Genomic DNA, 12,916 nt, shown 5'->3' with positions numbered 1-12,916 from the left:
TATATATATATATATATATATATATATATATATATATATATAATGAATATGTAATGTAACGGTATTTTGCGACATCTCTTTTGCCGGTGGCGGTCACGTGGCCTCGTGATATAATAATATATGTACTTGCGAAAATTTGGACATAATTATCCAAATCATTGAGTTACAATGATGGAAAGGATTAATATACTCCTTACATATTTTTCTTGCTAAACCACTGATAATTGTATCTAATTGAATATAATGCTATATTTTTCGTTGCAGAACTGGGCAGTAGAATGTGGCCGATTTTGAGTTCCTGGTATTTCGATAAGTTAAGAAAGTAAGTACAGATATTTAAGATGATATTTAAGGTGAATTAGTGTTTATAACACACAATCAATATCAATGCGATTTACTTAGTTTGTAATTTCTTGCATGTGCAGTGAAAGAAAAAGAATGGTTACTCTCGTTACAAATCATTAATATTATGATACAGAAATTACAAAAATGTAATTTCAACAAAAATTTACAAAAACTTCCCGACTGTTCATTATACAATTTTATTATGCAATTACAATTACAAAAATATACCAAACACTTTTCTCTCAGTGTGGGATTTTGCACGTATGTGTTTGCGTTGTTCATTAAGATACATTGCTTGGAATAACTAGGAGATCACTTTTTTGAACAGCTGCCTCATTTATCAGATATTTGAAATATCAAATGTTCCAATTTACGATAATTTGAGATATCGAAATATTCGAACTATTCTCATCCCATGTGATTCCTTAATTGCTTCAAGCGATGTCAAATATTCATCAAGATTGCACATAAAAATTTCGTGAGAAATTTGCGCAACAAAATTGCACATCAAAATTGTGCATCAGAATTGCGCATCAGAATTGCGTCACACGCGGAATTCGTGAGTACCTATTTCGTTCGTGAAAAATTTTGCAATGGTTACGAACGCCAATTTACTAAATATTTCGCGAATTATTACATCATTTCTATCGAAGTCTGAATTTATAGTTAGAAACAAAAGATTTATGATTGTTACAAAACAGCAACTTCGTTTTTTTTTTATGAAGTTTCAACTTGCGCGGAACAGAGAATCTTTTTTCTCTTGACCTCGTTGAAAGCACCTGGTTTAATTCGCGATTTTTTTCCACGCGATTCGCGAGTAAATTCTCAATCTTTTCCGTGGAAATTTGTCTATGTAGTTTTCGTGAGATAGTCGAGCGTCGTTAAAATGATCATAGTCGCGAATGCAGTAAAGCAAAGTGGCTGAAGTGTAACCGACGTGAGACGATAGCTGGAATGCTGAGGAAGCAGTCGGGATGCAGTGATAAACCTGCACGGAGTTACATGTCGTTCGATATCAACGCAAAATGGTGAGTATCTAACGTTCAAGAAGTATTATATTACGTAGAGCATGTATGTAGACGTAAATTGCATTGATTACACAGACTGACAGAAAGAAATTTCTGTAATCAGTCAATGACAATTTACAAATTGATTTCTTATTAACAAAGAATATTAAATAGATCGTCTCATAAATAGCAATAAAGTTGATTTATTAGTATAGTATTAAGGGTATAGTGTGCAAAAAAAGTTTTTATTAAAAGTTTTTATTAAAAAAATTGTTTTATCAGCCATTTTAGAATAGTACTGTTCACACATTTTTAATATGATTTCAAAGGGATTTTATTACAAAGAGAATATATCCATAACATTGAAATCCGATTCATCAATTTTTATTAAACTCGTTTAAATATAAAAAAATATCTGCTTTTTTACTGTGTTTCTAACAAATTTTTTTGCTATAAGTGAGATGATTTTTTGTACTTTGCTAATAAAGGATCAATGTGTAAATCAAACATATTTTCTCATATTTTCGTTACATTGTTGACAGTAAGCGATTTATTATAAGTTCTTTCCTTTAAATCGCTAATTTAAAAATCATGGCAAAATTCAGTTTAAAATTAAGTTTAAAATGTGATGGAGTAATTTGAACATTTGCGCGAAAAAACAGCGGCATTTATGAGCGAAAATCTATAGAAGATATCTATCCAGATTAGAGTTACTTGACAAAGCAAAGCTTTTTTGACCTGTGTTATTCGTAAGGAAGTTATCGCACCAGACAATATATTCCCCGACATTGCAACATTATTTACAAGTTTTAGGGATTAAAGTCGCGCGACAGCGCGCATTTGTGGGATCTAGTCTTAAGAAAAAAACCACACAATGCCTTACATCGCTTGTAAGAGCATCAGTGCGAATGTATTTTCCAATGGAAAATATAACGAGATGGAAACGTAACGTCGCGATATATAACGGTATTGCGCGACTTTAAGACCGAGAGCTTACGAATTGTTTCCTCACAAAATGGAGAAAGATGTTAGGACATCAGATACACATCGATGCTCGGTGCTCCCAAGGCGAATGCACTTGCGAGTATGTGTAGATGTTTGCACACGCGCGAGCGGCGCACGCGCGCGAACACGGAAGTAGGTGGAAGAGACACACGAGTTTGTAGCAGGCAGGAGAACCGGAAATTCGTATCTACCCTCCGGTAACCCGAGAAACCCGGGGACCAACAGCCACGGGCCACTCTCTCGAGTAAATTCTATATCCTCCTTGCGTCTCCTACCGATGCACCTTCTCCGCCCTATTCTCTCTGGTTTTCTTTTTTGTTCGCTCTTCTCCATTAACGTCCTTTCTTTTCCGCGCTCGCAAAACTTTCTCATTATCTCGGCGAAAATGCGCGACTGTGTCTGCCTCTTTCTCTTTCTTCCTCTCTCTCTCTCTCTCTCTCCTTTCCTCAGACCGATGCGATTCAATTGCTTCTTTTTGTTTTGGATAAAGGAGCGATGCCGGCGGCGACCCCGATAGACCGGCGAATCCTATTTACGCAGCACTGTCTGTCTGGTTATTTTTAATTCCCGTCGCATCTCGCGTCTGACCTTATTTTTGTTTACCGTGCACAAGCCTGCCACCATCGCCGCCACCACCGCCATTGCCACCGTCTCCGCCGACGCTGACATTTCTCGAAATTGGAATCGTTGCTCCGCGGAATACTTAAGTGGGATTACGCGGCAGCCTCCAACTTCCGGGCCGTGATTAAACGTCTTAACGTCGCCGCGCAATTTCGGACATCGCGAAAGCCGGAAAATATCTAACGCCTCGTCTCCCGTTGTTGCGCTATCTTTCTTTCTCCTTTTTCTTCGCATTCGAGTTTTCGATGTCAGAATCTCGGTATCGCACTTGCCGTCTCCAACAGAATGTGACGAAGACCATCGGCTACTAGAGAGCTCCGTGTCGACTACGATGGAATCGTCGTTACTAAAATCGCATGGACGGGCGTGACGTGTCATCGCGAATCGGACACGGCGGACATTCCTTTGAAGTTTAATTCCCGGTGTAATTAGAGTCACACGCCCGGCCATACAAAGTCGACCGTGCGCGTCGTTACGACGACATTGTTCTCGCCGGGCTATAAATTCGCGTCTCGTGGTTCTCCCGCACCTCCACATCGCCACCATCATCCGCACCTCCACCAACACCACCGCCGCCGCGACGACGACGACGACGGCGACGACGACGACGACGACGACGACGACGACGACGACGACGACGGCGCGCCTGGCTAACGATTATACGATAGGATTCCAGTCATTCGTTGAATTTTCGACGCGGCGGTTTTTCGTTGCTCGTCAACAGAACAAAGGAGGCGTGGGCAAAGCGCCCGTTCCATCGGCTTTTTCGGATTTCATCGTGGGAGTTCTCGCGAGTATTGTTGTTTCGGAGCCGGAAAAAACGGAAACCGGTCGTTGTCCGCGTTTTGGCGTTTGGAATTTTGACGGGGAGAGGGGAGGGGCGGCGGTGCGGCGAGAGACATCCCGACATCTTAAATTCGCGAGAGAGCAAGCACGAGAGCGTGTGCGGTGCGTTTCGAGATTAATTAAATTGCTGCCTTCTGACATTTAAGCTACGGCTCCGCAAGCGGCTTCCGCCGCCGCTGGTTTTCATACGCGCGAGATGCATTCTCTATTTTCCTCGCGGACGCAAATTACGCTAGTTTAGCACAATATATTTCCCGTTGTAACCGCTTCGTGAAATATCACGGGGTAAAAGTGGCTGCGCCGGGGAGTAACATATACGCCAGTGTCCGTAAGTTCGCGGGGAACAAATAAATCAAGTTGCGGACGAAGATTATCAGTGGCGAAAAAAATGATTCGCCATTTACCGCGCCAAATGTGCGCCAAAAGCGCGTGAGATCGGGCGACGTTTGAGGCAGAGTTCCGGACGGTGCGATTTCGCGGCGTTGCGTTATCTCGAATTATTTCGGGCGACCCGGACGAGTCCTCCCCTTGTGGAAATTAAACCTCGTCTAGCCGCGAGACAGTAAATTTTGTGCCTAACAGCACTACTAACCAGTAATGTAACACTCACTTCTCCTAGTGGCTAGATAAATAACATGGCTGGTGATGAAACGGACGAAATTTACGAGATGAGAAACCATAAGCAATTGCTAGCCCGTAATGTTACGCTCACTTCTGCCGTCTTGAGATTTTTATGAAGCTACCGTAACTTCAATTTTTATTTATCTAATTTTAACGTGCTGATATGATAGCTGGATTATGTATTTTAGAACAGATAGCGCCATTTACTCTATTATATTTGGTATGATTTGAATGGCTAGAGAAAGATAACATGGCTATACCACAAACTCGACTCTCTCAATATATGTATATATATATTTCAGTGAATAATCGACAAATTAGTAATGAACTAGAACATTTAATGTAGCTTGTATTAGTTAGCTGTGCTTGTACTAGTTAGTTATGATTCGGCTAGTTACATTTCTACTCAAGTCGAGATGAGTCGCGAGGTCCGATCGTCTCTCTCTCTCTCTCTCTCTCTCTGCGGGTGAGGTAACCTGCGGCTTGTTGAAAGGCCTTCGGTTTACACAGGGACTTAACTTACCCATCTATCAACGGCACGTCTCTGAGAATTCTGCGAGCTGCCGCGAGGCGATCTCCCGCGTGGGCCGCGAGCAGGATCCTCGTCAGTAGCTGACCAAGGACCATCACGCCCACCACCATCCTCATCCTCCTCCTCGCTGGACCCGCAGCGCGTCCTCACTAATGTCCTCATGCCATCACCGTTCCACCCACCGGCTCACCCGCAGCACTTCCTTCAACCGGAATGTAGGACGGCCGAATGTGCAACAGGATCGCTGATCCTCCGTTGTCGATCTCGCGTCTCCGGTTAATTAGCACCCGAGGAATCGCTGCTCACCGCTAGCATCCTCAGTCGCCGGTAATTCCGCGATAACTTGCTCGGCGACTGTCGGGCTGTTTGCGACTCTAATCGATTCGCGCGCGCATACACGACCTCCCTCGAAAGACTTGCCCGGCAACTCTCTCTCGGACGATCGAGATCTCAATGGCGAGTTCTCGCAGGAGAGGCCGGCACGCGAAACGTACTCTTGCGTTTTCGATTGGATCTCCCGAGACAAACGCACTTCGATTCTTATCGCGTCGTGCACGTGGAGAGCGCACGCTCCCTCTCGCTGGGATAACAGAGTTCAAGGATCGACGTTCGCCTTCCACTTGAACCGGCTCTTATCTTCGGCGCATTCGTCTTCACACATCCTCGAGCCCACCTCCAATTTCTCACATCCAGCCGGGTCGAAGGTCCACTTTTTCCGCCGTCGCGATAGCTACTTCAGCCTCTCCGTTCTTCGCCCTATCCAACCTTCCAGATTAACCTTCCGGTCTCATCGCCATAGACCCCCGTCCGACACAGCTGCTATCTCCGCGCTTCTTATTCCGCTTGCGCCTCTTCTGAGTTCTTGTTCTATCTCCGCTCGGAATACTGTCTCGCTCTTTCTCTTTTTCTCATTCACCCCTTTCGCCCGGTCACCACTCGTTCTGCCACTTAAAGTCTCCGAAGTCAACCGTCCCTGTTAATGCGGCCGGTGCTCTTTGAGCAAAGGTAATGCGCCTTGATCGATTCGCTCAATTCCTACCGCGGCTCGAAATAGCTCCGGCCACTTTCGGAATTAATCTTGCGAGACGTATCGCTCCGAGAGCGCCGTCTATCAGCGTCGCCGTGCTGCTTGCCCGAAACGAAGGTTCGCTCGCCGTGGCTTGATTCTTCGCTTGCTCGTCGATCTTCGTGAAATTGCGCGTCGATCGAGTTGGCCAACTGCGCGCAAACTCAACGGGCACCTTTCGCCGAACTATTTTTAATCACTTATGAGCTGTAGCTCTCTCGCACGTTTCTCGTCTCGCCTCGAGCTCGCCTCGAGCTCACCTCGTCGCTGCGAATTCTTCGGCGAAGATGACTTTCGAAGCACCGTCTCGCCTCGGGGATTTGCCTCGATAGTTTGATCAGGAACAGGCTTTCAGAGGTTTCTCCCGCTCTCTCCCCTCCCCCCCTGTCGTCTTTCTATCTACCCTTAAGGATTGGAAGACTCCCGTGTGGAGCGCCCTTATCGACTTCTTCTCGACGGCATTCGAGAGATCTAGAGCCGATTGGTAATCGAAGACACGTCAGCCGCGTCTCTCTCGATCCTCTGCTCCGGCGGCGCAAAGTGCCGCTGGTTGAAACCACTTAAGCGAGGGCTATCGATGTCGATGGTCTTTAATTTACGTCGGCGCCGACCTTGAGTTTGACACTTTGATCGAGCTATCCGTGTAACGAGTGTATTTAAGGAAATTGAACCTCGGTTAGTCGTGAAGCGGCTCTGTTAATTAAGACGGCATCCCGAACGTCGAATCTTCTCGCGCGCCGTCCTCGTCCCCCTGTCGTCGTAGAAGACGTAAGGTGCTGGCTGGCTTACTTACAGCTCGTACTACTCGGCGGCTCGCAGTTTTACACCCGGGGAGGTGGGCGCCTCCTCAGGGTGTCGTGCGACGGAGCTCCCGCGGGCGGTCCGCTCGTTACGTCTGGAAGATTAATTAGACTGCCGAGAAGAAGACGTCCTGCAGCCGTGCAGCGAAAGAACGTTTTCTTCACGGCGTTTCCTTCTTCCTTACTCGGGCCGCGGTCGGGGGATCAGTGTTCCTGGATGTTTTCTGAAACGCGATCCATCTTCCGGGTATCCCCGCGACACACGGGCTCGTAGCTCTCACTCGGCGTGCGCGAGGTCCTTCCCTCCTCTCTGGACTACTATTACTAAATCACTTGCACCGGCGACGGCGTTTCATAATCGCGCCCGAGTGTCACGCGGCACTGTCACAACCGCTCGTAAATCTGTCGCGATTAATTCGGCACTCGATTAAGTCCCCGCGATTAATTACGCACTCGAAACGCGCGAAGGACGGATGTCTCTCTCTCTCTCTCTCTCTCTCTCTCTCTCTTCCTCTCTTGCTCTTTCCGGTCGCCCTGGCGCTTCGACGACGTTACTCGCTAATGGATCGTCCGCGAGGTCGACCCGGATATTTTCTGACTTCTGCTGACCTGTAAGAGGTGGATTTTCGTGACTCGCCCGTTCGGAGAATTATCGCACGGAAGAATTCTCGTCGAGGGACACGTTCGGTTGTCGGGACGGGATGAATGGAGATTACGATGGGCCAATTTTAGAATATAAACGGGAAATCGAGCGAGCAAAAGGGCGCGGATTTATTGTATTATCGGAGAATCAAACTTCAAAAATAGTTAATTGTCGCACATGCGCGACACGTTAATTTCATTCGAAGCTCTCTTGCGAAACGAGCAAAATTTATAACCCCTCTTTTCTCTTCCCTCCCTCTTAACCCTCTCTCTTTCTCTCTCTTTCTCTCTCTCTCTCTCTCTCTCTCTCTGCATACCTCGAAGCATAACGATCTCCTTCATTAATGTCTTGCTTTCGTCGGTACGATGTACAGAGGTTCTGGTTAGGCGTCGCGTTGGATTACGAGCAGGCGATGAAATCGGTGCACTACGTCAGGTTTAATTGATGACTATAATCCGTCTGTAACGGTTGTTTTGGTTGTAACGGTTGGGGCACGCTATCATATCGAGTTATCGCACGTAACATCGCGGCCATGTCTCCACGATAGGGGCAAAGGGACAATAAAATTCCTCGCGATCATCTCAGTCCGCGCCGCGCACTTCCTTTTCCGCGCGCACGTAATCTCGTCTCGGAGTGGTCCCGCACAATCACCTTAACGCCGGCATGGTTAGCAGTGATTCGACGGCCCGTATAATACAGGACGAGCGGACGAAACCGGCCGATGGCGTGCGCCGACGAGGCCGTTAACGTCGACTGCGACTAATGAGTTGGCTTGTTCATAATTATCGGCAGACGCGCGCTGCGGGGCCTCGTCCCGGCTCGCGCGCCCCGTTATCGTCGTGATACACGGTATTTACCCGCAACGTGTCGGCAATTAATTCATCGCCAACGGCCGCTAACGACCGCGTCTTTTGTACGCCGCGCTGCGGAACGCGCGATTCGCCGCAATCGCGCGCGCTCTTCCGATTGGCGAGTTTCGACGTACGAAGTGGTGTACAACGCGAGACACGACGGCGCACATGTACGCGAATGGATCAGGCCAAACTGAACGAAGGGTCTCTCTTTTCAGTCAACCGCGTGAAATTTCGAGATACTAAATTTCGAGGCAAGGTTAGCGAATCAGAGTACGCGCGACATTAGAGGACAAGCTCTGTAGACACGAGTTTATCGGAAATGCGCTTGAGTCGCTTCTTAGCAACGGTGACTATCGGTTGATGACTGAAGATGGAGCAACCATGCAAGCGACGAGGAGACAATTGTCTTTCGACATGTCGCCAGCGTGTCACTTAAGGGACGTCTACATTGGAAGTAAACAGTAAGAAGTAGGAAGTAAGAATAAGAAATTGACCAATCATAGTTAATTATTCTTCTCACATTCGACTGTGGTTGGTCAATTTCTTACTCTTACTTCCTACTTCTTGCTATTTACTTCCAATGTAGACGTCCTTTAAGAAACAGTCTCAGCCATTTTCGATGAGCTCGCGTCCACAAAGCTCGTCCCGCAGCGTCACATGCACTGATTCGCTAATCTTCTTTTATCAATACCTCGAAATTTTATGCAATTGTTGGAAAAATGGTTTGACCTACTATCTACTTGCACACGTGCGAGTGTCTTGTCGTGTCTTGCGTCAAATATCCTGTACATCTCGAGAAAGTTCCTCTCGCGAAAACGTCTCGCGACGTCTCGCGACGAATGGAATTCCACCTCGATGGAGGCGCGTCGCGGTTGAGACGAGAATCGATCATGAAACGGCGCAAAAATCTACCCCTGCGTCCCGTGGGTCGACTAATGCGTTTGTCACTCGATCTTTAAAAGGAAAAAATTTGATTGCGTCAACCGCATGTGCGTATGTGTGCCTGGTGAAGCGCCAGTAAGATTCTCGCTGAAGTTGCTGGAATTCTCTTCAAGTTGACAAGTTTTTCAGTCAAGCAGAACCTACGATTGTTCGGCTCGAAGCAATTGCAGACTCCGGTTAACCAGAGGTCTCAATCAGAATCCTGTTAACTCGAACAGGATTGTGGCAACTCGGCGCGGAATTCTGATCCGTTCATATTTCACCAGGCGTTCGGCTGAGCCAACCGTTTTTCCGTGCAGGGATACGATGAATATTCGCATGTGCAACTGGCCGAGAGACACGCGTGCACAGCGGCCGCTTGCTTCCGAGCACAGTTTGTCAAAACACGCGTCTGTTTGCTGAGTTAATAATGAAGAACTCACGCGACGGTGGAGAAGCGCGTCACGCGAAATTTCGCATCAGGATTGATCCAATTGCTTCCCGCTCGTCATTCAATTATACTCTCGTTTTTTTTTCTCCGCGACCTGCCCGGCGCACCCGGCCACATTAATTGGCCGGCTCCAGGAGACCCGATCGTCGCCGCTCACTTTAACGCTCGTATATATGCGCGAACGTCCGTGTTTCATAACGACGTGGAGGAAAAGCGATGACGAGTTTTGACAAGCCGCGAGATGCACGGGCGTTGCTGATGCCGCGCGACGGATTTCTCCAAGGTACGAGCACGCGGAATCGCCACGCGGATGCATCTGACAGCCGCGTTTCTCGACGGACATTCCGGTCGTTTCTTCCAACAGCGTATCGACGCGGCGGCTAGAATTGCTCCCGACCTAGGAAATCTGTGCGCGCTCGCGAGTCGACGGCACAAGTTGTACTTACTTTCCGTACGTATCCGGATTTTTCCGCCGAGACAGCGTGAGACGGAACACCGCGAGGGATCGTCGCCGTTCGACGTCACTCACGTGATCTCACGACATGAGATTATCGTCACCTCTTACGCAGCGAACGTTCCCTACACGTACAGGAGGGTGGGATTCTCGTCACGACTTCTCGCTCTTTAATCTTTCATCGCGAGTTACGCAACGAGGTGTTTTCGCGTGAGCTGATGTTCTTGTTGCGCGCCGGCTCCGCGACGGGAGGAACATTCGATTTAAATAAACGCGGCGCGGCTTCTCACGAAATCCCATCGCGGCCTGAGTCCCTCACCGGCCTTCCTTCCTCTCGCCCTCACGAAAATCCCGGCCGTCGTTCCGCGGGAACGTTCACGTTCCATAAAAATCGGCGCGCGACTCAGGCCGCATCTGTTCCGCTCGTAAAGTCCTAGAACTGCTTTCCGATATAAGATCCTCCGCGCGATTTTTCTTGCGGCCGTCTGCGCGCCGGTACTTTCTTCTTCTTCTTCGGCAGTGCGGAGTCTCGTTTCAAGAGAGAGAGAAAGAGAGAGAGAGAGGGGAGAGAGAGAGAGAGAAAGAGAGAGCAAGAGAGAGCACGTTTACGGCGGGCGTAACGAGGATGAAGCAAGACGCTCTTTCGCGTCTCCGACGAGGTCCTCGAAATACCAATTCGAAATTTCGCGGTGCAGAAACCTACTTTCGTCGCTCTTTCTCCTGGCGCCGCGGCGAACGCTTGGGGTAGGTCGCCGCCGCGCGATCACGAGCGATAGCCGTAGGGGTGGTTCCGCGCGTCGGGAGGGTGCGTCGCGACCGACGACGGCGCGAATCGAGCCGTTGCTCGCGGTCCGGAGTTGAAGACCCGACTGATGGAAACGCACGCAGAAACTCGGTATACTCGAGGGCGCAGGCGCCTCCGCGTCTCTCCGCTGATCTTCTTCCGTTGCACGGAGGCTGCCCCGGCGCGCTGCGCTGCGGGCGCGTCGTGTCGCGTCGCGACGCGCGTCTCTCGTGCGGCCGGTGTGGTACCCTCCGAAGTGTCGCTGTCCTCTTCGACACCGCGCGTCCCGACCTTAAGGACGACCCCGTGCGCTGCCTTCGTTCTGCGCGGTGTCGCTTGAATAGGTAACTTGCACACGTATGTGTGTATGTATGTGGAGGGCGAGGGGGGAGAGAGTGTGCGGGGGTGTATAGGGGTGTATGCCCCGGCAACTTACACATTACGGGATCACCGAAGCGGGTAAGTTCTCGCGCAACGCGTTCAACTCCGCACTGTCGCGTCCGAATTTCAATTGGAGCGCTTGCGACTTGTTATCACTTGTTTCTTCGCTTGATGCTACTTCCGCCGATCGATCGCCACATACCGTCGCATTCGTTTAGGCGGCTGGCCGACGCGCTCTGCATTCACTGCGCTTGAGTTTACGCAAAATAAAAGCTGCGACTCCTCGAAATATCCACTGTATATTACCACTCATTAATCCACTCGTTAATTTCTCTTTGAGTGGAAGCTAGCGTAGACGAGCACGCAATCTCCAGGCTTCCGACGCGTGTCTTCCCGGGGGTCTGAGCTCAGAAATTGAGCGTGTCTTTCACTGCCGTAATCACTGCCAGGTTCTACATAGTAAGCAGCGTTGGTTGCGTAAATGAAATACGTGGAATCCCTAGCAGTACATATTAGGTGGCCAGCGGTTGGCCGCTATAGAGACCCTACGTTAGCCGCTATAAATTTAACATTGCTTGCCCAATGCTTTGTGCTGTTCGAGATGGTCGGTTGTAATATAGCAAATTCACACGCGAATAATACACTAACGATAAGAGTCACTTTTGCGTGACTGATATTATGGCTATGACTGCGTATTATCCTGCAAACAGTACACTGAAAAAAAAGTTTGGTGATACTTACCACTGCCATTTGGTTGTGCGTTTTAGCATATTATTTGGTAAATAGTTACCATATGTGTGGTAATAATTACAAAATAGTTAGTAACATAAATTTTTTATCTAGTCAAATCAATTAAATGATTTAATAAATAGTATTAAATATATTAATAATAGTTAATATCAAATAAGGTAATAATTACCAACTTGATTGACATCTCTGAATGTTCTCTTGGGAAAGGAAAGTGTCGTGAGCATGAAGCATCAGTTAGCTCAGTGGTAAAAGCAGTCGCCCGGCAACTAAAAGATCCAAATTCGATCCCCGGTCTAACAAACCGTGCTTTCCACATTTTTCTCTCACCGGAACGAAAAGAAGACGCAGGTCCCGACCGCCACGACCTGCGTATGTCCTCCTCATTTTATCGTCATAGTTGGAAACAAGCATTATTACGATATTTGCAAATATTTTTAATATGACAATTTTGGTCATTATTACCATACTTTGCGTAATTATAATCAAGCCTTGGTAACAATTACCATGATTCTAGTTACAAAATGATTTGATCATATTCACCTCTATATTTAGTTGATACTATTTCACTAAATGATTTAGTAACTACAACATAGGCTGGATAATTATTACCAGAAATTTTTCTCAGTGTAGTGATCACGGTAATTAAAAATCAGTGAGAAAAACCGTAGCCACAAAAACCGTAGCCAGAAAAAAGTTACGGGGGAAGGGTTGTATTTTTTATTTTTGACGAGCAAAAAAAAGTTATTCGAAAAAATTTTTCTCACACTTAGCCCAGAAAAGTTATTCGAAAAAATTTTTCTCACACTTAACCCAGAAAATTAATTTCCGGGGGGGC

General features: G+C 47.6%; 1 protein-coding gene across 1 annotated transcript in view; it reads right to left on the bottom strand.

Moving 5' to 3' along the window:
- LOC116840806 (dipeptidase 1-like) overlaps positions 1-11,023 on the bottom strand; it is a 125,301-nt gene extending 114,278 nt beyond the window's left edge. Inside the window, exons 1-2 of the mRNA XM_032808015.1 lie at positions 10,870-11,023; positions 4,969-7,452 (exon numbers count right to left, since the gene is read on the bottom strand). Of these exons, the coding sequence (XP_032663906.1) occupies positions 4,969-5,093 (125 nt within the window). The 5' untranslated portion in view covers positions 5,094-7,452; positions 10,870-11,023. The remainder of the gene's footprint in view (positions 1-4,968; positions 7,453-10,869) is intronic.
- Between the last annotated feature and the right edge of the window lie 1,893 nt (positions 11,024-12,916).

This window comes from Odontomachus brunneus, unplaced genomic scaffold (genome assembly GCF_010583005.1).
Source record: "Odontomachus brunneus isolate Ranch 3 - 2012 unplaced genomic scaffold, Obru_v1 Obru_scaffold_012, whole genome shotgun sequence".
NCBI classification, from domain to species: Eukaryota; Metazoa; Arthropoda; class Insecta; order Hymenoptera; family Formicidae; genus Odontomachus; species Odontomachus brunneus.
Note: the sequence above shows the minus strand (reverse complement) of the source record. Positions and strands in the feature narration are given on the sequence as shown.